A 26,553-nucleotide genomic window follows, 5' to 3' on the forward strand; every position below is an offset into this window, starting at 1 on the left:
CTACGTGTTACTTTTTTTGTTGAGAGTATCCCTGGGGACTTACAGATGGTTGGCCTATTTGAAGCAAAGATTAAGAAATGAAGAAAAGTTGGCAGCCTCCAACCTTGGTTAATCACTGCTCTCTTGCTCTCTGAGATATCCCTTGATCTGGCCCATGTCCACATGGCTCCCTTTTCCCATCCTTCCCCCCCAAAGCCATGCAGTACTGCTTGCAGCTCCCCTGAAACACCAAGCTGTTTCATGCTTTTGGGCCTTTGCATTGCAAGTCATCCTGTTTAGAACACCCACTCCACCTTTTTTGTCTTGTCAATTCTTACTTCTCCAGTCATTCCTTCTTTGAAGTCTTGGGATTGTCAGTACTTTTCTGAATTTCACTGCCCTGTGCTTCCTTCTATCACTGTCCTTACTATACTGTATTAAAATAGTCTGTCCCTTCCACCAGACTATGATCTCCCTGAAGTCAGGGGCCTTGCCAGATTCATGTCTACGCATCTGGTAGGGGCAAAAATTGAATGCTAAAGAAGTATTTATTGAACTCCAGAGAGCAGGACTGGGTTCTAGTCCTAGTTGTAACTGAGTTGTAACTCTCAGTTGTAACTGACAGCTAGGCATTTTGAGCAAGACACTTCTTTTTTTTGAGCTTCAGTTTCCCATATATGTAATATGAGGAGGCCAGATTAAATGAATTAAAAGTGCTAAGGGTCACTCTCACTTGAGCATTTTACTGTGTGAAACATTAAACATTAAAGTGTGACTTTATTAAGCAGGTGAAATTATTCTCCTAATAAGAGAAGCTTCTTATTTTAAAATTAATTTTGCTTAAAACTTTGCAAAATTTATAAATACTTTATAACCTTCAAACAACAACTCATACCACTTTCCTTCCCTTCATGCCCTGGTATCCTCTATTTTGTCTCTATGAATTTGCCATTTCTACCTATTTCATATAAGTGAAATCATGCCTTTTATTTGTCCTTATGTGAGGCTCCTTATTTTGAGACATTCTAAATTGTGTCAGATTTGATTTATACCAATACTGTTTACCCAGAAAAATAATTAGCATTGAGAAGTCCTGACGTCTGTTCTAACCTCTCCTACCATCAAGTCCAAGGCCAAAATTTTACAACTATTTGCACATGCTAGTTAGGCTTGATTGACATTTGTTAATGAATCAATCCATGTGTATGGCTGAGAATCTGATGGCTTAGGCAAACATCATGATCATGTATCCATGATCAAATAGTTTTTGGCGTTAACTCTGTGCTAGCCTCTGTGCTAGACACAGGGACTTAATGGCCAGTAAAATAGTTATAGAACTTGCCAGTCTAGTGGGGAAAACAGTTGTTACTCAAATTCTGTATAAATAAAATTACAAGTTGTTAAGTGCTATGCTTGAATCTTACGTTTGCTGCACACTCTAGGTTACAAAGAGCTTTTCACACACATACCCTCGTGGGAAGCCATGTCATATTGGGGTTGAAAGTACAGACTGGTGTGGCAAAGGCCTGGGTCTGAGTCTGGCTTATCCACTTACAAACTGAACTCTGCGGCAAGTTTCTGAGCCTCACTTTCCTCAACTTTTGAGTCGGGGGAAAGCAAGATATTCATCACAGGGCTATTGTGAGAATGCGATGAGATAATGCATGTTAAGCCCTTAGCACAATGCCTGATATATGGTTGGTAAACAGTGGCTTTTATTATTATTATACTTTTCCCCCCCTCCATAGCATTTTCCCTTTATCTCCCTCTTCCTCCAGAGGAGAGGCAGTGTTTAAAATGAATGAGGTTTGGGTTCAAATCTCAGATCCTTCCACTTACTAGATAGAAAAGAGAACTAATAATAACTATCTCCTATCATTGCCCACTGGAATAAATTAGATCAAGATTTTTAAGGAGTCTAATACAGGGTTTAAAACATAATAATGAATTTTTTGACTTGGGCATCAATTCTTAGCCTTCATTCAGTCAACTATGGAGGGAGAAGCAGGATCTACTTCACTGAAGCCACAGCAATTTCAGGCAGAAAGAATCTCCTGAAGCCCCCATCTCAGGAGGGAGTGGTGAATGAGGGGGTCATTGAGATATCCTGGCCTGTGTAATACTGAGACCTCGGGAGAGATAGAGGAACAAATGCTATGTGAGCCTGAATCCCCTCCGTCTCAGAAAGGGAAGTAGTTAAGTCATAAGACCTGAGTCAGGGGAGCCAAAACAGCCGGCTCAGAGTGATCTTTTCAGATGTGTATTGATGTGGGATTTTCATGAATGGGGCTAAGGCAATAACAATAGATATTGGGGAGGTGATTTGAGAAATATCCACTCAGCTGCGGAGAGGAGATGAAATAAAGGTTATCCTCAAGCCCTCTTCCATCTCAAGCTGCCAAATTGCCCTGTGGTTTGGGACCACGGTGGGCCCAGGAGGTGGGAGTCAGAAATGCTGAGGCACAAAATATTAAAGGCATTGAAAGTTTTGATGGAGTTCCAGATCTCAAGAAGAATGTCTCTTTGTCTACATGCCAAAGCGAAACAAATTTATCAGCATCTCCTTGAAACTGCAAGGGAGAGTCTAAAAAATTTAAGCAATAAAAAAGAGTAAATGGAAATTGATTGTACAATACTCATTACTAATTCAAGAAGTATAAATGGTATTGCTCATCTCTTTTTTGGTGAGCTGATTTTATTGTTTTATTTTACTAGACATAAAATATATATAAGGGCTTAGTTCCCCTAACTATATTTTTCCATCAACTTTTATGAGAATAAATGTCTCGTCTTTTTCAGCCATGCATTTCCATGGCAGTTTTCAGGATCTAAGGAACGTGGGAGGACATTTATATATGATTTGGTAATTAGGCCACTCCACTTGGTGGGATTCAGATATCTGACAGTGTGGTAGATTGAATCATATTACCCAGTTTGGCAATGTTTGGATCTTTGTCCTTATTCTAGTGAGTGGGGACCCACTGTAAATAAGATCTTTTCATGATGTTACTTCAGTTAAGGTGCAGCCCAACTGAATTAAGTTACTTGAGTTCTTTATAAGCAGAATGAAATTCAGACAAACAGAGAGAGAAAAGCCAGGAGAGGCTGCCGTATGAATTGCCATGTGACCAAAAAGCCAAGGATCAAGGCTTGCTGGCAGCTGGCCCCAGAATGCCACAGTCTTCTGGAAGAAAGCATCCCCTTGCTGCTGCCTTGGTTTTGGACTTCTCCTAACCTCAAAACCGTGAGCCAATAAATTCCAGTTGTTTAAGCCAACATATTGTATGGTAATTCTTTGAGCAGCTGAGGAGGATTTCAGGAATATTGGAATCATCTCATGATATTCTCTTACCTTTTCCATAAAGCTTGCCCAGGCTTAGCTACATTCTACTGACTTTTTTTTTTTTGCATGGGCAGACACTGGGAGTCGAACCCGGGTCTCCCACATGGCAGGTGAGAACTCTGCCACTGAGCCACCATGGCCCGCCCTGCTGCATTCTATTGATGTTAAGAAAATATAACTTATTTTCATGTGTTTCTTTTTTCTCCTTTGCCCCATAGATGGGTGGAAAAAAAGATGGGTGGAATCTAAACATAAGCCAGATTATGGCAAATTTCAGCTGACAGCAGGAAGATTTTATGGAGACAAAGAAAAAGATAAAGGTAAATACTGGAATTCAGGGATATACCGACTGGCTGGAAAAAATCAGACTTTTGTACAATTGTTTTATCCATGATCACAAATTCATTTCTTTTTCTTAAAATAAAAATGTAGTAGATGGAGAAGAGTGAACTGGCTACCTGAAGACAATCTCAACAAAAATAATGACGGCCACTTATTGAACAACAGGCATTTAAAACTAAGTCCTTCCACACATTATCCTCATTAATCTTCCTATTACTTAATAAAGCAGTTAGTATTATTTTCCCTCAGAGAGATTAGGTAATTTGCCCAACGCTACACACACTGTTGTCAAGAGGTGGGGCTCAGATCTAAATCTACCTTTAGACAATACTGCTTTCATCAACCTTAGGATTTTTCAAATAACAATCCACAATCGAAACAGGGGAAGTACCATATAACGTCCAAATGTTCTTCCCTGGAGCACGTTAGTACAATGCAAAACAGAGAAAAACCTGAGGTAACTCCCAGCTCCATAATTTACTGATTGCATAATTTGGGCGAGTCGTTTCTTCTCTGAGCCTTGATATTAGACGGAGATATCAGTTATCACCTGCAATGCTCATTAGACAAGGCAAACTCTGAGGACACGGTCTGCAGGCCTGGGTTTTTGTCTAAGGAAGCTTTTGTCCTATAAATAGAATCCATTGATCATTCTCTGGAGTGATTTCCCATCTTCTCCTTCCTGGCTACAGTTATGAATCTCATTTTCGTGTTTATTAAAGGAGAGAATGAAGAACTGGCTCAGGCATTTTAAATCTCCTTCGTGCTGGAAAACCATTTCTAAAGGACAGAATTGGAGACTGAGTCACCTGTGGGGGGCCTCTGAGGGCTGTCTGCACAGACATCCACGTCCTCTCACTTTGATTCCTCAGCTGTTGCCCCTCACATCTCATCCCACTCAAGTTCCTTGGGTTCCTCTCTTGTGGTCTAGAAGGGCCCCTTGGTGCAAATCAGATTCAGAGAGAGGGGAGATTTTGCTGGGCAAATTTTGGCAGTGTGAAGACTGAAAGCTGGGTCTTCTGCCTACAGGTTCCCTTTCCCACGTACCCACTCCTTCTTCCATGAAATCACCCCGGCTACTCCAGCTCCACGTGAGGGGGAAGTAAGCATACTCTTTAAAATGCAGAGAGCTCCTAAGGCAATACCAAACATGGAAGTGCTTAACATAGAGCCTGGTGTGCCGTAGATGCCCAAGAGACGTTGTCTGAATCAGGATCCATGACATGTGAGCCTTCTGTGCAATTTAACACATTTATTGAGCATCTCCTATGCCAGACCCTGTCCTAGATGCGGGGAATATAAAGATGCCCCTGATCTTCAGAACTTAAAAATTGTTCAAAGAGACTAAAATATAGTGTGACTCAGGGAAGAACAGAGCTGTGGTATCATGGAGGAAGGACCCTTGCCCAGCTTAGGGTTGAGAGGAGGGTTCCTGTTCAAAGTATGAATATAACCAAAGACATGAATAGTGATAGCCCCTTGTATTTTGTATTTACAGTTTTAAAATGCTTCTCACATCTCTTACCCATTTGACCTTCACCTTCTGATGATGGTGAAACTGAGGCTAAGAGAGTTTAGGTGACTGATCAGAGCCATAGCCAGCAAGCTGAGCAGCAGCATGGAGTAATGGAAAGACCCGGCTCATATCTTAGTTCTGCCACTTGTGACAGTATGATCTTGGATAAGTTAACTTCCTTTCTCTGGGGTTTGGTTTCCTCAACTAAGTAATAATGTGGTTGAAGTATCAGTGGCGCAGACAGAGTTCAAATAGAATTAAGAGGCTACTCTGGAGGTTGCTCTTAGACATTGTTACCTACCATAACCTGCCAACCCCCAACCAAGACCTTTCCAGCCATTCCTAAAGAAGAAAAAACTAGGGCAATATATAAAATTCCACAAGGGCTCCATGCACTAGAGTAACTTTCCAGAAACCTACAACTCCAGATGGGTCCCTGGACCAGGTAAGTCCTGAAACCTAGAGGGCCCAGCCTCTGCAGCACATCAATTAGTTCCATCTCCTGACCCCATATTAGTGACAGATCCTTCCAAAATGAAAAAGCTAGAACGGCCATAGCCCAAACAAGCCTAAAGAGTAGGATAAAAAGATCAAAGGTGATGGTGGAGTTATACAGAGAAGATAGGATTTAACAAATGAATATGAATGCTGGATCGTTAAATTGATATCTCTTTTAGTCTCCAGTATCTTAGAGCAGCTAGAAGTGAAAACCTAAAATTGTGGAATTGTAACCCACGTCAAACTCTGGAATATGTTCTACAATTGTGCTTTGAAAGTTATTGCTTTTTTGTATATATGTTATTTTTCACAAAAAATAAAGAAAAAAGTCAATGGTGGTGATAAAAAAAATATTTAAGCCTTCTAGCCTCCTATATTCTGGAGCAGCTAGAAGGAAAAATCTGAGAGGATCATATGGTCCTAAGAGCATCATGGCCCATGACAAACTCTGGGATCTGTCCTGTAACTACTCATTGAATAGTGCTTTGAAAACTTTTGCTTTTATTTCTTTGCTTTGTATATATGTTATACTCTATAATAAAAAAGTTAAAAAAATTGTTACAAAAGAAAAAAAATAACGTGGTTAGAGTAGAAAGGCTCTGAGATCCCTTATAACCTTGATAGTCTTTGGAGGGGTAAGTAAAATCTTATGGTTGAGGGTGGGCATGCTGTAATCAGACAGGACTTACTGGTTGTGTGATCCTGGTCAAATGAAAGAGCTTCGATGACTTCGTGGTAACACAAAGATTTTAGCAGAGCCCACTCATGGGCTTATTAGGATTAGATGAGGTAATACATGTCAGTGAAGCACATTGCCTGGCAAAGGATAAGTGTTCAATAATGTTTGTAATTATTATTATTTGTTCAAAGAGGCAGTGTTGGGTCTCTTCCTACCACAGCACTGATGCATGACAGAGCCTGATTCTGGCCACCCAAGTGGCCTCAGAAGAAACAGGGCCCTGTTTTGTAAAGCTGCAAAGCAGTATTCAAGTATCTCTCGAAAATCAGAGGCTGTATGGTATAGGAGAAAGAAAGAATCAGACCTGGCTTAAAATCCCAGCTCAGTTATTTACTAGCTGTGTGATCCAGGCAAGTCACTTCACTTCCCCATAACTCATACTCCTAATTTGTAAAGTAGGGATAATATCCATTTTACAGGGTTGCTCTAAAACTTGAATGGGAATGGACTAAGATACAAAAAACATTCAGCACAGCACCTGCCACACAATAGGTGCACAAGAAAATATCAGAGATTAGTTAGGCCACGTGCTGGCTCTCTTTGGATGCTCTTTGGCTATTTAAGCCTGAAGACTGTACTCTCTGCTCCCAGGTCTTCAGACCAGCGAAGATGCCAAGTTTTATGCCCTCTCCACCAGGTTTAAGCCATTCAGCAATGAGAATGAGACCTTGGTGGTTCAGTTTTCAGTAAAGCATGAGCAAGGCATCGATTGTGGTGGTGGGTATGTGAAACTCTTTCCTGACACCTTGAACCAAGAGGATATGCATTCGGAGTCGGAATATTACATCATGTTTGGTAAGCCTTTTGATGGCAGTTGCTGCCAGCCATAGGAGGTCTTAATGAATGTCACTATAATGGAAGGAAAGCCTTGCTTGACCTAGCACAGAATCCACCTCATTTAATAGCTTTCCCCCTACATAGTAGAACTCTTCAAAGAACTGAAAGAAGCAACTCTAAACCTAAATGTTAATGAAATAAGCCAAGAAGGTGGGGGTCACATGGAATCAACATGTCAATAATACAGGAGGACCTCTCCAGGTCTCAACCATGGGGGAGGAGGTTATAAACAGTGTAGACTTTCTCAAAGGTATCTACTCGCACTATGGTGTGAAGGAAGTTCCAGCCCTCAGCAAGAGAAAAGTCATCAAGGAAATCACTTTTATGAAGTACCTGTAAAGTGCCCAGAATGTGCAGCTGTAACTTAAATATGTAACTAGGTTTCCTTGGGGCTGTCCCATTCTTAGCTCCAACCAGCACATAACAACAAATCCAACTTCCAAAGCATGGATGGGGATAGTAGATTTTACTGGATGTTTTTGTACAAAGTAGGAGGAAAGGGTTACTTTTCATGGCGTGCAGCAAAATTTCCTTAAAATTCTCTCTAAATATTTCTTTATTTCCCAGGGAACTTCTGATCTCTCCTTCAAGCCCTTGCCATGACTCTTCTCTTCAGCCTCTTTGCCTCCTTTTTCTGTCTGCATGCTCTCCTTCCAGAACTCAAATAATATCTTTCTTGTCTTTCAATCTCTTTCTTAATTAGAGCAGTATAGCATTCTGGGTGTCTAAAATTTGTGTCTCTGTCCATCTCTCTATTTTCTTTGGAATCCATCCTTCTCAAAAGGAGTTTATATGTGTACATGGTAGTGGTGGTCATGGTGGAAAAATTGGAAATCATTCAAAAATATGATTTTTTTCCTTTTCGTGTGAATATTATTTGTCTATGCTCAAACAATTCAATGAGTTAGCACTATCATCTCCATTTTACAGATGAGAAAACAGAGGCAAGAAATTTGCCCAAAAGTGAGACAGGATATGAACCCTGTCTGCACACCTCTAAAGCCCGTCCTCTTTCTACTTCCCTCATCCCACTGATTCCTTCAGCTTACTGGGAATGCAAGCGTATGACTAACTTTTTTGAAAGACATACTTTAAAAAAGTATCAGTTAAAAAAAAAGTATTGATGAGCTGTTATGAGATCACAGAAGATGGCCTGATTTAGTCCAACTCGTAGCTTTTTTTATTCATTGTTCTTTGAAGAATGAGTAAGATTTTAGTAGGCAGAGAAGGAGGTGGAGGAACTGAGTGCATGCAAAAGCTCAGAAGCATGGAACTCAAATGAAATTCAACTGTGTGTGTGTGTGTGTAAATATAGTCAGAGAGCAATAAGATGGGAGATGAAGTTGTAAAGCTAGGTTAAAACCTATTCCTGAGAGCCTCAGAAGTCCAGGGTAAGGAGCTTGAATTTCATTTTCTAGACAATGATTTTATTAAAAATTTGGAAGAAGGTATTTTATTTTAATAAAAATTTTGCTCAAAGGGCACTCCACCCAGAGGGAACTACAATAAAAGAGACAAATTGTAAGATAGAGCTTGGTTTCCCTGAGTTCTTCCATCATTAGTGGCTTTAAAATCTCTTAGATTTAGAGAATCCTACAAAGGCAAAGAGATACTCTAGGATAGGCAAGAAGCTGGTGATTGAGCTCTGTTCCTGAAGAACCAAGAAGGAAAACTCTAGCCAGAAGATTAGGGTGAAGTATGGGAGAGAAGAAAGGGAAAAAAATAAAGTATTAATAGCATATCTATTATGTCCCTTGAACTCTAAAAGGTCCCATTAGGGCCATTCTAAAAAAGGAAGTTGAAATTGTGAGAATATGTGACATGCCCAAGAGAAGCAGATCAGTCCCTGGAGCTGGCACAAGAAAATCCAGGGAGTATCCAGGCCTGGAAGGGAACAGAAAGATGCCACAATCTCTCATTATCTCAACTCCACTGTGGCTGGGCCCTTTCCCCAGACCAGAGGAGTCATCAGAGGCTTAAAACAGGCCAGGAGGTATGACAAGAGGGGAAGTCATAAGGGGGCATTAGTTCCCACAGAAGTAGGGAAACTGCATACCTAGGAGGCAGAGAAAGTGTATACCTACTATAAAGAGAAAAAGCTTTGGAGTTAGACACACCAAGGTCCCGATCTTTACTCTGTAATGAACTTGGGCAAGTTGCTTAGGTCCTCTGAGCTGTAGTTTTCTCTTCTGGAAAATGGGAATATTATTATTATGGTTCATCAGCATACTTGATTATAAATGAGAGAAATCAAAACAGCAATTTACAATAAAAAGGAAATATATTAAAAGGATATTTTGGGTGGTCCAGTGGTAGAATGCTTGACTGCCTGGGTTCGATTCTTGGCCCAAGCACCACCCCCCAAAAGAAAAGGATATTGTGGAACTCACAGAATTGGTGGAAAAAATGGAGACACACTTGGAAAAAAGCCTGCACTATGCTGTCTATCACTGCAGTCACCCTACTGGACTGAACAAATTCAAATTATGTCTTGTCCTTGTCTCATTCCTCTAAAGGTTCAAAGTCCTGATACAGAAAGTATGACTGCTTTTTGGCTATACTGGGTAGTGAAAGGAAAGATCTGAGAGGAAGATTCACCAGGGACCTTTTGGGCTTCTGTCATTGAAAGGCAGGTCATCGTGATACACCAACCCACCAAGACAACATACACTGGAGAAGTAATTCCCCCAAAAGGAGACCAGGGTGCTGAGTGCCAGGGCAAATGGGCCAGAAAATGACCTTTGTCCACTACGTATGCTTCACCAGTTCAGTGTTAGGATTCAGTGAAACCCTGTGTAAATGACCTAGTATGGAGTGTATGTTCTGAACCCGGGAGTTGTCATCATTTTTATTAAATGTTGCTAGGGTGCCGAGGTGGAACTTAGGAGGAATTTTCTGATAGAAACATTGAGAAGGAGGCCCCAGAGGGCATTAAAGATTAAATAGGCTTGTGTAGATTAGCCTAATATGAAGTAAAGCATGAGGATTTGGTTAGAGTGGTCCCTGGTGTGTCATTTCTCTCCCTCTCTGAAATGAAAACCGGAATGCATAGTACTATATGTTTAGGATTAATGAGGCTTTGGTGAACTAGCCTGAGACTCTTTGGTGAACTGTACATGCGAATCATGTATAATATTGTTTCCTTGGGGAATTATTTTTCAAATTCTTAACATGGATTAGCAGGAAAAAAACACAGACTTTGTTCTAGTTAAACTTGGGTTTGAAATCCAGCTACTTATTAACTATTTAATCATGGGTAAGTTATTTAACCCTTCTGAGCCACAATTTCCCTAGCTAAAAGTGGGCATGACAGTGCCTATTTGTTGTGAGAATTAAATGTTGTTGTATAAAATGCCAAGCCCAGGGCCTAGGACGGAAGGGACTTCTGGTTAGGTTTGGTCAATGTGGAGCCCTGGCAGGAGCTCAGAGGAAGAAGAGAGAGTTGTGTTCCATGACTGAAAGTCACAGCTTCCTTCCTGGCTGCCCTCTGCACAGGTGTCTGATAACTACTCCTTGCCCATGACCCTTCAGGCCTAGGGGTGAAACAGACCTAAGCACAGCACTATTCCTTTTTTCCTCCCCCTACCATTCTGCCTGCACTTTTGTAAATAGTTTTTCTTAAATCCTTTCCAAATAATCCTAAATTTGAACATGCCGTTTGTTTCCTATGACTGTTATATAGGCAGGGTTTGTCTTGGTCTTGACCTTGGACCAGGCAAACTGCCTGAAAATCTTGAGTAGTCATGCCCTGAAGTTTAATTTCCAGGCCCAGACATCTGCGGCTTTGGCAACAACAAGGTACAGGTCATCCTCCATTACCAAGGGAAGTACCATGAAAACAACAAGACCATCAAGTGCAGGGTAAGTGTGCAGGCTGGTCCTGAACCTGCATTTTGTATGTTATCTCATTTAATCTTTACCAAAAACTCTATAAGTAAATACCATCATCTCCATTTTACGATTAGGAAATAGATCTAGATAAGTGTTGTAAATTGCAGGAGTTTACATGGAAGCACCCATACCAAAAACCTAGGAAGTCATATGAGGTCCTCTCTTGCAACAGTGTTTGGCATAACAAAGTTCCCCCATTGCTAGATGGGAGGAAACAAATGTTGGGGTTTATTTTGGTCACATCACACCAGAGAGGCCTAGATTGGCCGGAGGATCATTCATCAGCAGCTCAAAGGCATTCACTGAGTGCCAACACTGTGCTGGGCCTTGGGCTGGAGGCACAGTGAGTCGGACATGGCCTCTGCCCTCACAGAACTCACAGTGCAGTGGCAGTGATAGTCAAGTAAAGGAGAGCGATCATCCAGTGTGACCAGGGTCTGTGTGAGGCTCAGAAAACCATAAGACTTAGGAAATGCTTCCTGGGGAAGATTTCTCCTGTGCTGAGTTTTGAAAAATGAGAATGAAAAATGAGTCTGGTGAAGGAGTGTGACCGTTTTAGGGTGGAGTGAATTCCTGGAGGGGTAATAGTGAGAGAAAACTCCAGGACACACGAGAGAGAGTAGGATTGCATGAAGTTTGGCACAGTTGGAGCACAGAAAGTGAATCTCGGGAAGCCGGTATGGCCTGGGTCATTGGAGAACCCATGGGCAGGCCCAGGGCCTTCCTTTGCAGAACTGTGCACAGGTATGTGGAGCAGGTCCCTCAGGTCCCTCTCTGTGGCAGGCCTTGTGCTGGGAGTCGCAGACATAACAGAAGAGTCAGATGTGACTCCACCCATTGAGGAACTCATAGTCTAGTGGGACAGACAGTGACCTCTAGAAGGATCAGAGCTGTAGTGGAGCTGGGGATCGGGGCTTGGGGAGAACGGGAGGAGGCCCTTGACGTGATAAAGGGTTCAGGGAAGGCTCTTCTGAGTATGTACCTGGGAAAATGAACCTCAGAGTCTGTGTAGGGGTAACCAGAGAAACAGGGCAAGGGACATGGTACAGTGTGTTTGTGAATATGTGGAGGTGGCATTCAGGGAACTGAAGTTCTGTTTTAAATGAAGCATTTAATGCTTGAGCTCTAAAGGTGTGCAACACAGGATTAAGATGCTCCCCCAATCCTCCCTTCCCTTCATAGATCAATAAAGACACCCACCTGTATACTCTGATCATTCGCCCCAATGCTACGTATGAGGTCAAAATCGACAACCAGCAAGTGGCGGCTGGCGATCTGGAGGACGATTGGGATTTCTTGCCTCCCAGGAAAATAAAAGACCCCTATGCACGGAAACCAAGGAAATGGGATGAACGTCTACAAATAGAGGATCCTGAAGATAAGAAACCAGAGGTCAGAGGGTTTGGGGTGGGAAATAGGGAGGACTACAGCTGTGGGAATGAAAAAATGAAGTTGAGAACAGTGGAACAGTCTGGGATCCCCAAGAAATCCCCCAAGAAAGTGTCCAGCTAAAAATTGGCATCCAAAAAAATGTGGAGGGAAGTAACTCACATTTGCTGAGAATCTACTATGTGCCAGAAACTTAATTCAATCTTTCCTTGTGAGCGGTGTTATGATCCCTCTTTTATGGACCGGCAAATTGACATTTTCATTTTATGAATATGACATCATATGACTGACATCATTTTATGGATCAGGAGAATGAAGAGTCTTTTCTGAGCACATCTACGTTAAACTAAGATTTAAACCTAGATCTTTTGACTCCAAAATTACTGATATGGGAAGGGTGTGGAGTGTATCACTAATTCATTATCATCCCCTGAGGAAGCTGTACTATCTATAGCTACAGGTAGGACAATCTCTGTCTTTCAGGGGCTTAGAGTCTAGTGGAGGAAGCAGGCAAGTTAATAGACAATGATCACATCATATAATAACTGCTGAGATCCAGGGAAGCCAAGGCATGTGGGAGCCCCAAGAGCCTTCTAACGCAGTTTGGGTGTGGGTCTAGGTGATGGTCTGAAAAGAAGAATGCTGGAGTGATTGGGTTAACCTAGGGATTAGGGCATCAATTCTGGAGTCAGACATGTGGGTTTGAATCTAAGCATTACCCCTTACCAACTGCGAGCTTCCAAGTTACTAGCAGTTAGACCTCAGACAATGAAAAGAAACGTAACTGCTATGAAGGTCAATTTCCTCATCTGTAAGATGGGGATTATAATAATACTTATGTATAAAGATTGTTGTGAAGATGAAAAAGCTTATATAAAATACATAAAATAGTGCCTGGTACATAGTAAATCCTCAGTACAGACACACACACACACAAAAAAAAACATACTAATAATATATTGAATTTCAAACAATGAATTTATTAGAGCAAGGGAAGTAGAAAATTGAGTTGGAGGGGAGCTGTTTCTAACTCAGGAATGAACACAGGAGCAAAGACCAAGTGTAAGATGAAAAATAATGGCTGTGTAGTAAAAAACTGAAAGCAGTATTTCGGTAGCGTAAAGTTCAAGGTGGGGAGTGGAAAGAGATGAGGCTGGAGAGGTCTACCAGAGCCAGGTTGTGGAGGACCGCCCATGCCATTTTCCTACTCCCGAGTAGGGAAGGGTCAGCTCCAGGTAGTGGAGATATTTGAGATCAGGCAGAGGGCAGTATGGAGCCTAGCAGCTGAAATCCAGTCCCTCTCCTTAGGGAGAGGCTTGCAGAGTGGCTGGCAGTGGCCCAGCCTTGTGGAGGGAGAGTCAGCAAAGGGCTCCAACCCCAGGGGGACTGAAGTGTAGTCAGGGAATTAGGGGAGATGATGAGGGAGAGTGTCTGGGCCTTTGACACCACTGGAGTATAAGGGATTAGGTTTCTACCAGCCCCAGCAAGCGCAGGCTTAGAGTGGCAGGCCTAACCATAGACCCTCCCTCCTGGAAAAGACCGTGCACCCGATGGAGTCAGGGTTGGCCCAGGGTCTGAGGAAGATGGGAGAGGCTGCAGGCCTCTGTGTCCTCTACTGAGTGAACCAGGGGAAGAGGGAAACTGAATAAATATTCAGGGCTCTATCAAGCCTATAGCCCCCAGGATAGGTGGCTGACTGCATGTCTCAGGAATACCAAAGCTAGTGAGACAGGCCAGGGGCCAGGGAACTATCCCAGCAGGAGTTGGGCTGAATGATTATGAATCTGATGGGCTGGCATGGAAGCCAGCAAATGGTCAGCACCAAGGTGAACTGCCACATAGGCAGAGCAAAGAAATACAAAGCCTACAAAGCCAAAGAAATACAAAAGTTGGGAAAGGGCTATCGGTGACTTGGGGCTCTGTCCTGGAAAATAGGAGGGATCTGGACTACAAGGGAGGATGGATACAGGTCTTAGAAAATCCTAGGGCAGTAGGCAAATCACTAAGAGAGGGCTTAAGGAGGGAGAGATCCAGGCTGGAAGCTCTATTATGATAACAGCGGGAGAGGAGCAGGGCCAGAGACTAGAGGATCCCATCTGTGAATGGATGACCACATTTTATTTGAGCTTAAAGTACTCACACGCAGAGTGATGGTGAGCCCAGAGTGAGGGACAAGAGAAACTTAAAGCCTTTTTTTCTCCTGCTTGGTTTTATTTCCAGAGTCCTGGGCTAAATTTTCATCCAGGAGCCTGGCGGTGGGGACAGGCAGATTGCAGGGGCAGGGAGCCAGGGCCGGCCTGACTGTGCTGGACCCTTGTCTCGTCCTGGCTACGTGCATCTGTCCTCCTGAAGCTTCATTTTCTTTTAGGACTGGGAGGACTTCGAGTACATCCCAGACCCAGAGGCCAAGAAGCCAGATGACTGGAATGAGGCCATGGACGGGGTTTGGGAGGGGCCCCTGATACCAAACCCAAAATATAAGGTGAGAGGCCTCTCTTTCCAGTAGGGCTGGGAAATAAGACAGAAGAGAAACTCTGAGATCAAACAGAAACTCTGAGATCCTGTGGTTATCGTACCCCTCATGGAACTATACCTTCATCTAAGCCTTGCCCTCAGGTTCCTTCTTGGGAAAGAGTGGGCTGGTAAAGCCAATACAGAAAGATAGAGGGGTTTGTCCAGAGCAGAAAGCAACAGGTCAGAGGACTCTGGTCAAAACAGGAAATGGGTCAGAGGCCAGAAACTTGAAGTCTCAGGAGAGGGCCAGAGGGGAAGGCATAGGACATGAATGAACCAAAGTTATTTGGAGGTGGGGAGGACTTCCCTCTAAGGGCTAACTTCGGGCCTGGTATAAGACACAGGAGGAGAATAAAGGAAAAAACTATCACATGGTCCAGAGACAAAACTGGCTGAAGAAGCATGATTTTATTTGGCCACAGTTTCCTGTGCTGCATAACAGGAAGGGAACAGCCCCAAGGGCCAGGGTCTCAGGTGATAGTCCCTGTGCAGTTGTATTTTCCTGATTTCATGAACAAGCCTCTATAGAGAGATGGGACCAGGGTTAGTATGGGTCTCTGCCACCTCCTTCATCCCCTTTTGAGTAGAAAGGGGAATTTGGTAGAGTCTTATGTGACAGCTCTAAGGAGGGGAAAGAAGCTTCAGGAATCCTGCTCTGAATACCCCCCTGCTTCATACACAATTGCCTTTCTAAATTGATTGGCCTTTCTGATTCAGATCAGAAGAATGGAAAAATATTAATGCCATGTTCACTCTTTGGTTCTTTGCTTAGGGACAATGGAAACCTCGGATCATTGACAACCCCAATTACCAGGGGGAGTGGATTCATCCAGAAATAGACAACCCTAAATATAAGCCTGATCCCACCATTTGTCGCTATCATAACATCAGTGTTCTTGGCCTGGACCTTTGGCAGGTAAATCTCTCTAGGCTCAGAGCCACTGATCCAGCAGTCTCTCTGAAGTCTTCACAAAACGGAAAGAGCCCCATGCTGGAAATCACCAGATTTGAATAGTCTTGACTCTTCTAAGCTTACAACTCTACTCATCTTTAAAATGGGGGGAAGGGGAAGTGTTTTAAAATAAATAGAGAAATCATAATAGCAACAACAATAACGACAACACAGTACAGGAGCAAGGTGGCCTTTGAATCCTGGCATGGACGGATTGATGAAAGAAAGGAAGGAAGGGGAAAGAAAGAAGATAGATAGATAGATAATAAAAAGCTAAAAATAAAATTAAATGGAGCTTAATTGTATTCATCCCAATAATTATAATCGCTAAAATTTACTGAATCCCTACCATGTATCAAACCCTGCACTTGAGACTTGGCATATGCCATTTAATCCTCACTATGAAATGTCCCATTTCTAAATGCAAAAACTGAGACTCGAAGATATACACCTGTAAGCAGAAGAGCTGGGGTTTAAGCGCAGATGTGTTTTTTTTTAACTTTTGATTCAGGGTTCAATACTTTATATTGTCTCTGTTCATCCTACATGCTTCTTGGGACTGATTCTAGGGATAAAGAGGAACCAAAGATACGGTAAAACTTTGAAACATGGACAATTGTCCTTGGACAATAGTTGGGGTGACTGTCCCAGCCATGATGACAGGTCCTGACCTAACCTCCCTGTCTCTGCTTGTCATCATTCCTGGCTCTATTAGTTGGGAAAGGGATGGGCTCAGATACTCAGGCCTTTGGAGAATTATTCTCTCCCCAACTCTCTCTTCCCTGGGACCTGTTACTGAGTGTGGGGAGTATTCCTCCCCAGCTCATGACAAGGCAGATTCTAGGCCTTGTCCCCGATCCCTCCCAAGAGGCCTTTTAAAACCCTTAATCTACCTAGTTCTGGAAGAATAACCCCTCGGAAGAGGAAAGGAACTCACTTTTGTTGAACACTGGCTTGAATTCAATGTTTTACCTTTATTATCACCTTAATTCTCGTGACTTTATATGATAGGTATCATTATCCCTTATTATTATTACCCCTGCTGTACATTTGAGAAAATAGAGATTCAGTAATGTCAGGTGACATGCCAAAGAGCACCCAGCTAGTGCTTGCCAGAGACTGAATTCAAACACAGATCCATCAGCCTCTAATATAGAGCCTCTGGGAACTGCAACTACTGGTCCTTGGTGGTTTCCTGGAAGTTCAGAGCACAGCCATGGAAATCTCTTGTCTCTAACCAGTGGTTTCTGCAATTCAAAGCTGCCAAAGTTCTCTTGGACAGACACCCCTTTTGGGGCCATTCCTTCCATTTTCATGGTTTCCTGGCAGAACGTGACCAACACAGGAGTGCAAGGAGATGATGTGTAAAAATGACTGTATGATAAAGCTCAAGAGAAAAGGAAGGAGGAAAGGACAGAGGGAGGGAAACAAGCAGGGAGGGAGGAAGGAACAGAATGTATCCTCTTTCCTTCTCTGATCTGAAAAATGTGGGTAAGTTTGTTTGCACAAGTTCCCATGTTTATCTCTCTTTTTTCTTTAACGGTTCCCTTTTAATACATAATAGAAACTTTTTACATCTTGTAAAAATGGACCATCATGTTAATATGCCTAATCTGTTTCCTTAAAATGCATTCCCCTCCCATCCCTTATCAGAACATGAAGATATACATTTTAAACTTCATCTTCGTTTATCCACAATATTAACAAATTATTCCACATTAATTGCTCTAGGTGGAATAAGCAGGCAAACCTTTCTATTTGAAGAATTTGAACCATGCCAGAGGAGTGCTTCTCAAACTTTCAGGTGCACATGAATCATCTGAGGATCTTGTTAAAATGTGGGCTCTGATCCAGCAGGTCTGGGATGTGGCCTGAGAGTCTGCATTTCTAGCATTCCCACATTCTCTCTTTATCTTGATCGTGACACAGTTCTGTCCAGATGAGGAAGTCGAGGCTCAGAGAAGTGACCTGACTTGTCAAGGTCCCATAGCTAATAAGTAGAAAACCTATACTCTTTCCATTTTGTGAGCCAAGAGGGATAGAGCAAGAAACCAGGTAACTTTAAGTGAATTATCCTTTTAAAAATGCTGTAGGGCATTAGAGTTTTATAGCCTAACAAAGCTCTTTATCATGTGTTCCTTACTCCTGACAACAGTTGGAAGAAAGGGACATATATTTTCTTCCATTTTGGAGGCAGAGCCAGAAGTATAAAGGGGATGGGGGCAAAGGGGCGTTAGAGAGAATGGGAGGGATTAGGGACATTTCTTGTGTGAGTAGGGAAAATGGAAGAGCCAACAAATGGGCAGGGCTCTAATAAAGGCTGCTGACATCTCAAAAAAGAAAAAAAAAACTAAAGGTAAGAAAATAGTTTAAAGTTGCACAAGGAATGTATTAAAACTGATTTTTTAAAAAAAAAAAATAACAGAGTAAAATAATCATCTCTATTTAAAGTGACTATTTAGTCATTTGTTTTTCTGTTGGAAGCATGGTTGATGGGGTGATGCCAGCCAAATAAAAGCTTCCTTATTAAAAAAACAAACGTCTTTTGGCCAAGAAAGAGTAAGGCAGGAGCATTTCCAAACCTAGGGGAGGGACACATGATAGCTCAGACTGCAAACTTTGCTGATTTATTTAACACACTGCTCAAGTAAAAATTACAGAATGGCCCTCCTTTTGAAACATAGCCAGATATTGAAAGTTTATAATAGTGACCATTACCCTTTATTGACTATTATTTGCCAGACACTATGCTTTACATATATATTATCTCTAATTCTCATGATATCATTGCAAGGGACTTATTATTTTCCCTGTTTTACTTGGGAGGATATAGACTCAGAGAAGCTGAGTAATTTACCAAGATCACCCCACTAGTATGTGGTTGAGCTGGTCTGTGTGGCTCCAAGATTTACACTCTTTCTATTCTGTTCCTTTATTATTACATGAGCAAACACTGAAAATAGTACATTGGTTTGATTCATCTTTTACTTTAATTGCATATACTGAAAATGTTATTTTTTAGAAAATAAAGAAATATGGGACAGGATCTAAATTGTAGAAACTCCAAATTCTGTTCATATTTCTCATCAAACCTCCCGTATGGTCATTTAGTTTTTCTGATTATATTAAGGAGAGAACTTGTGAAAGGGCATCTATAAGTGGTATCAGAGGTATGTGCTGTCAATTTCAATTGGGACGAGAGCCATTGGGCACCAATTTGGAGTATAATTACTTTCCAGAAACCTAAAACCTCCAGATGGTTCCTAGGCCAGAGAAGTCCTGAAACCCAGAGGGGCCAGCCTCTCTAGAATATCAGCTAGTTCTATCCCCCTAGTCCGTGTTATTGACAGCCCCTTCCAATATGAAAAAGTTAGAAGGACATAGTCCAAGTACCCCTAAGGATTGGGAGAAAGATCAAGGGTGATGGTGGAGTTATACAGAGAAGGTAGGGTTTAACAAATGAGTATAATTCCTGAATCATTGTATTGATATTCCTTTTAGTCTCCAGTGTCTTGGAGCAGCTAGAAGTAAAAACCTAAAATTGTGGAATTGTAACCCACACCAAACTCTGAAATCTGTTCTACAACTAATTGTTGTGGTGTGCTTTGAAATTTATTGTTTTTTTTTGTGTGTGTGTATATGTATTGTTCACAATAAAAAATAAAAATTTAAAATTAAAAAAAGAAAAAGAAGAAGTTGAGGAGCATAGAAGCTTGGGAAACAAGCAGATCAGCTAGGGTGGTGTAGCATTTTAGACCTTCTGTATTATTAATACTGTCTGCATTCTCCTGGCCTTACCTCAATTTATTCATTAAAATCTCATTAAAATCATTAAAATTCATTAAAATCAGGCCTGGGCATTTGCATTTAGCAAGGGCCCCCCCAAGTGATTCTTAAGCCCTTTAACATTTAGGTACATTATTTTAATAATGCCATTGTTTTTCACTTCAACAGGTAAAATCAGGCAGCATCTTTGACAATTTCCTTCTTACAAATGACGCAGAGTTTGCTGAAGAGGTTGGGAACCAGACTTGGGGACTAAGAAAAGTAAGGGCTCCCTGACCCTGATTTTCAGTTGTGTACTGTTTGCATTTTAAAAATCAGCCTCAGAATCATTGTTTCATTTGCTTGTTACATGGCTGTACGAGGTGGGGAAGAAGAATCACCTTTATTGGGCATCTACAGCTCAAATACCAACTCCATGAGCACTTTCCGAAACTTTCCTGTTCAGCCCTTAAAATAATCCAGCAAGGCAGATTTTATACTCTCGTTTTTCAAATGTGGGAACTGAGATTCAGAGAGTAGATATGATTTGCTCAAGGACACAAACAGCCCTTAACTTGTTGAGTTAGAGTTTGAACCCAGAACTCATCCTTCTTCTATCACATTGCCTGCTTATGGTGTGGTTATCCAGAACAGAGTAACTGAGTCATCTCTGATGGGTGGTTTAGAGAAAGAAGGAAGGTAATTGTGCTGTCTACCAGTTCCCCTGCTCTCCTAAGATTATTTTATGGGTGGAGTGATACTTGGGGTAATGGTCTCATGATGGTGACACCCTCCAGTCTGGACTTCCCAGTTCTGCAGGAATGTCTTTCAAGCAGGTTTATGACCAGTTCTTGATTTCCCAGTCAAGCTCATGGCTTAGGGCACTAGCAAAGTGCAGGCACCACCACCACCACCATCAAAACAGTTTTTAAGGGAACTTTGATGCTTGATATTTCTAAAGTATTGACATAATCATTGTGGAAAAATTAGATTTTCTTACAATTAATTTCTGGTTTGTTTGGTTTTTACTTTGGGGTGATCATCTAATTTTTTTTTTTCATTGAGACAATATCACATATTGGTTAGGGGCATGAATTTTGGTGCTAAACCGCTTAGATTAAAAACCAAGCTCCATCACTTACTATCTGCATGACCTTGGTCAAGTTACTTAACCTCTCTGAGCTTCAATTTCCTCATCTGTAAATTGGGAATAATGATGGGAACTATCTTATAAGTGCATGACCTTTGGTAAGTGATTAATACATGGTAGCTATCATTATTAAACCATATATTCGCTTGGCAAATATTTGTTGAGGGTTTGTTTCAAAGCACTGCTATAGTTGCAAGGGACATAGTACTAAAATAAAACAGAGAAGTTTCTACTGTTCTGGTGTTTATAATTAGTTAGGGGAGACCAACAAGAAACTATAAAGAAGTAAAATATATGTATATGATAGTGAGATATGCTGTGAAGAACAATAAAGCATGGAGAGAGCTGTGTTCATGATGGCTTTGCTATTTTATATAGGAGTTACCAGGGGAGGCTTTATTGAGTAAGTAAAATTTAAAAGACTTAAACAAAGTAAGGGAGCAAGCCATGTGCATATCTGCGGAAGCACCTTCTAGGTAGAGAGAACAAGTGCAAAGGTCTTAAAGTAAAAGCATTATTCACTTGTTTAAGAACAAGTAAAGAGCTTGTGGATAGAGATGAATGAGAGGAAATGAGCATTTTGGAAGCAGGCTATATCCATGAGTAAAGTGGGAAGCCACTGGAGGGTTTTAAATGTGCTATCTCATGGCTTAAAAATATTACTTTGTAATACAATTATAAAAATGTGTTATCATCAATTGTAACAAATGTTCCATACCAAAGCAAAGTGTTGGTGGGGGTGGGGGTGTACGGGAAGCCTGAATTTTATGCATGATTGGTCTGTTATCACACAACTTCTCTAATAATGGGGAAAAAATGAAAAGAAAAAATATTACTCTGGCTTCTGTGTCGCAAAAAGACCATAGGAGATTAAAAAGACTATACGGAAGCAATGGCAGAAGCAAGCGGTAGTGGTGGAGATAAAGTGAAGTGCTCAAACTATGGATATATCTTGAAGGTAGAATTCATAAGAGTGGTTGGTAGATTAGATATGTAATATGTGTAAGAATATACAAGAATGACTCCAGAGTTTTCGATCTGAGCGACTAGAAGAATGAAATTACTGAGGTGGGGAAGATGAAGGAAGGAACAGATTTTGAGAGTTGGGCGACAGAAATCAGAAACATAAATTTTAAATGTTAAGTCTGATATGATTAATAGAAATCCAAGTGGAAATGTCAAGGAGGCAATTGGATATGAGATTGGAAAAGAGATACAAATTTGGGAGTCACCGCCTTACAGATAATACTCAAAACCCCATTGAAGCTAATTTAAAGAGAAGGAGGAATATAACAGAGAAGCTAGGATTTAACAAATGAATATGACTGCTGAAACCTTATATTGATATTTCTGTTGGTCTCCAGTGTCTTGCAGTAGCTAGAAGAAGAAAACGAAAAATCATGGGATGATAACACATACCGAACTTTAAAATCTGTTCTATAACTACTCGTTAAAATGTACTTGGAAATTTATTGCTTTTTTGTATATATATTTCATAATTTAAAAAAATGTTAAAACAAACAAAAATCCCATAAGCTAGATGAACTTCTCTAAGGAATGAGTAGGGATAGAAAAGAGATTCAAGGATGAGCTTTGGAGCACCTCAGTTTTTAGAGATGAGAAAGATAAAGTGGAACCAGCAAAGGAGTCTAAGAAAAGTGACCACCAAGATAGGTAGAGAACCAAGTCAGAGTAGTATCTTGTAGGCCAAGTGGAAAGAGTATTTTAAGGGGAAAATGAGTCATTGATTGTGTCAAATCAAGAAAGATGAGGATTGACAATGGGCCACTGAATTCAGTAACGTGGAATTCATTGGTAACCCTGTTAAAAGCAGTTTCAGTGGAGAGGTTCAGAAAAGAAAGAATAGAAGAACTAGAGACAGCACATATAGACCAGTCTTTGAGGAGTTTTGCTATAAAGAGGGTGAAGAGAATGGGGGGGGGGGGAGAGGCAGATGAAAAGGGATGTTGATCAAGATTTTTATTTTTTATATAGAAGATATCAATGCTGATTCGTATGGTAATGGGGATGATCCGATAGAGACAAACCAATGCAAGAGAGAAAGGACAGAATTTTTGGTGCAATGTTCTTGAGCAGGTGAGCATGGATGAGGTCTAGTACATAAAAAATTAGGTTGTCGGGTGGTGCGATGGTAGCTCAGTGGCAGAGTTCTCGCCTGCCATGCTGGAGACCAGGTTCAATTCCTGGTGCCTGCCCATGTTAAAATATATATATATATAGGTTGTCTTTACAGAACAGCATAAATAGTTCATCCATAATAAATCAGCAAAGAATGAGTATATGAGAATAAATGCAGGTAAGTGGGTAAATGTGGTGGTGTCAGTCAGATCCTTGGGGAAGCAGATATCAAGATAGAGTTAGGAGTGTAGGAGATTTATTGAGGACAGTATGTAGGAAAGATGAAGGGTAGAGGGAGCAGAAACATGCAGAAAGTCTAACATCTCTGAACAGAGAGGAAGGAGGTAGCAGGATTGGGTAGGAGGACCTGCAGATTTCAGGACGACTCTGAGAAAGTCTCACCAATCCAAAAGAGTCCAGTACAAAGTATGCCTGTAGAGGATTTCCTTGTTGAAGTGACCAGGCCCTAGAACCCCTGCATTGCTCAGTCACTGATTAGGGGCTGCTTGAGAACAGCATGGCCTGGGCTAAAATGTTGCAGTGGATTTCCAGATACTATGGTTGTAGGCAGTCAACTCACTTCATTCTTCATAGCTGACTAACAAATTTTTCTTCAAGAAGGACCCAACTGGTATACCTCCATGGCTTCTACAAATTATGTGGAAAATTTCTTTTGATTGCGAAATAGGCAGTAAGTCCTACAACTTAGAGTGACATTGGTAAAGATGCATTGGTGGTTGGAAGAAAGAAAAGAAAGTCAGAAATAGTTATCCAAGCAAAAGGAGAGTGAATCAACCATAGAAATATAATAGGCTCACCAGCTAATGCTAAGGACTCACTTCAGTTTAGTCATCATGAATTTAAAATTGTTTGGTTTTCTCTAGCTGTTTTCTCTGCTTGGGTACAGATATTGGATTTAACCAGGGCTGAGTGTTTGCCCAACTAAGGAAGTGGGGCAAGGGAATTGAGGGTGTTTGCAAGGGAGTGACCATAGCAATAGATGATAGAATCTAGGCTGTGCAAGAAGAAAAGTGAATTAGTTGAGGAATAATGAAAACATGATAGGCTCAACAGATTGTAGGTCCTGGTGGAATTGAGGAGTTGGTGAAGTTGGTGGTCTTTGGCAAGAGGAGTTTCGGTGAAGAATAGAGGGTGGAAGCTGACTGCAGCATGTAGATTAATATATTATAATTAGATTAATTATATATAATATAATTAGATTAATTATATCAATTATAGCCAGTGCTTTCTAGGCATAATAAAGTAAAGTCTGGATTGCAGGAGAGATTTTTTCCTAATTTTCTGGGAAACACAAAACAATATGTCAAGCATTTGGTCCCAGTAGGATTCTAGAAGGGACCCAGTCTACTGCGTATACAGATCCTCAACCTGGTTTTGTCCTCCAAGGCTGGGTAAAGCTATTAGGTGGGGATGCTATAGATAGGGATTCAAGCCCTAGAGAAGTTTGGGCTAAGGACCCTTTTTTCTCAGGCCCCCCTGAGTAGAAAAATTGGGGAGATGGCTCAGAGGATAAAATTCTGGTACCTAGATGAACACATCAGTGAACACAGAAATGTCCTGTTTCTGACAGTGTAGGTTTGTACTGGTCACAGTTCAAAAGCTAATTCAAAGCGCTTCATAAAGATTGTATTACCGTGGAATAACAGAAAAGGCACCAGACTCAGAGCTCAGAAACCTGGTTTCTAATCCTAGTTCTGTGATTTACTAGCTATATTGCCTTGGGCAAATCATTTAATCAATCCCTCAGATCCTCATCTCAAAAGTGGTACTAGTAATGAGCTGGGACTCAGCATCAAGGGATGGAGAAAATCTTCTTGACCAAAAGGGGGAAGAACAAAATGAGACAAAATAAAGTATCAGTGGCCTAGAGATTCCAAACAGAGTCCAGAGGTTATCCTGGAGGTTATTCTTTTGCATTGAATAGATATCACCTTTTTAGTTAAGATGTAATGGAGAGGCTGGAGGGAAGTGCCTGAAAATGTGGAGCTGTGTTCCAGCAGCCATGTTTCTTGAAGATGATTGTATAATGAGATAGCTTTCGCAATGTGACTGTGGTGAAAACCTTGTGTCTGATGCTCCTTTTATCTACCTTATTGACAGATGAATAAAACATATGGATTAAAAATAAATAAATAATAGGGGGTAAAAAAAGTGCAACTAGTAACACTTACCTCATTGCACTGCTGTAAGAAATGGAAATAACATGTGTAGAAATGGCTAGTGCCGTACTTAGCAAAGCAGTTGGCATTCAATAACTGTGTGCTGAATCTGAACCAATTTTATTTATGAACAAATTATGCATACACAAACACACACTTCTCTCCATCCCACACACATTAAAAATATGCATATAAATAAATACCATTCCAGGAATCTTTAAGAGTGTGGGAAGACACAGACATTTCTAAAATGGATTAATGTTTATAGCATCTGTAAATTATTTTGAAATTTCATATTCTGAGCAGGACATAGAGAAGCAATGGAGAGAACTGTATGAGGAAATGGAAAAAAGAAAACAGGAAGACGAGGCCAAGAAAAAAAAGGAAAAGGAGGAGGAAGAGGAAGAGGATATCTGGGGAATTGAAGAAGAAGAAAGTGAAGAGGACCCTGTTGGGGAACAAGAAAAGGACAGGCAGATAAAGGAAGATGATTTTGAAAGTACATTTCTGGGTAAAAATCAAGTCAGTGTTGACAAGAAGGATGAACTGTAACTGTGGGAAAAATGATTACACTAAGAGACAAATGATGTTGCTTAGAAGGAGAAATGTTCATGTGGTTGACAAAATCTGAGGGAGCAAAATTGTTTGCCTTGCTTTGGAATTAGTTTTGGATTTGTTTTTCCACCTCATCTCCTTTGTTCTGTGTGACCTTGGGAAAGTCACATCACCTCCTAAGATTTCCATTTCCTCATCAGGGAAAGGGACTGATAATTCTTATTGCATGAGGTTGTTCTGGGGATTAAATGAGCTAATGTATAAAAGTGCCTGATGTATAATACACAGTCAACAAGAGGTAGCTATTACTATCATCATTATCATAGTGTTTGTGAAATTAATTGCCAGTAAATAAGCATCTATATAAACTTGATCCTCACCTTTAATTTATCCTTGGCTACCCAGAGATTTTATTTTGCTTAAATAACCTTATTGCTTAATATTCACTGAGCAGTGCTGATGGATATATTTGTGACCAGTGATACTTTTGTCTTGCAGATGTGTCAAGCACTTAAAAACAAATCTAGACTTCATTTTCACATAAGGAAAGATACTTTGTGAAAGTTCTTTCTCTTTTCTGTTATTTTGTGTGCCATACTTTTCTCTCTTTTTTTTTTTCTTTTTACATGGGGAGGCACCGGGCATCGAACCTGGGTCTTGGGAATGGTAGGCGAGAACTCTGCCTGCTGAACCACTGTGGTCCACCCAATGATATTTTGGTCACATTTCTTTTCCCTCTTTTGGTCAGGAAGGCATTATCGATC

The 26,553-nt window shown here is 41.0% G+C and overlaps 1 protein-coding gene across 1 annotated transcript in view; it reads left to right on the forward strand.

Annotated features, from left to right (window-relative positions):
• LOC143657865 (calreticulin-like) overlaps window positions 1–25,929 on the forward strand; it is a 36,039-nt gene extending 10,110 nt beyond the window's left edge. Inside the window, exons 4-11 of the mRNA XM_077130366.1 lie at window positions 3,541–3,642; window positions 7,009–7,212; window positions 11,021–11,115; window positions 12,328–12,537; window positions 14,903–15,016; window positions 15,821–15,964; window positions 19,955–20,047; window positions 25,541–25,929. Of these exons, the coding sequence (XP_076986481.1) occupies window positions 3,541–3,642; window positions 7,009–7,212; window positions 11,021–11,115; window positions 12,328–12,537; window positions 14,903–15,016; window positions 15,821–15,964; window positions 19,955–20,047; window positions 25,541–25,786 (1,208 nt within the window). The 3' untranslated portion in view covers window positions 25,787–25,929. The remainder of the gene's footprint in view (window positions 1–3,540; window positions 3,643–7,008; window positions 7,213–11,020; window positions 11,116–12,327; window positions 12,538–14,902; window positions 15,017–15,820; window positions 15,965–19,954; window positions 20,048–25,540) is intronic.
• The last annotated feature ends 624 nt before the right edge of the window (window positions 25,930–26,553 follow it).

This window comes from Tamandua tetradactyla, chromosome 2 (genome assembly GCF_023851605.1).
Source record: "Tamandua tetradactyla isolate mTamTet1 chromosome 2, mTamTet1.pri, whole genome shotgun sequence".
In the NCBI taxonomy this organism is placed as follows: Eukaryota; Metazoa; Chordata; class Mammalia; order Pilosa; family Myrmecophagidae; genus Tamandua; species Tamandua tetradactyla.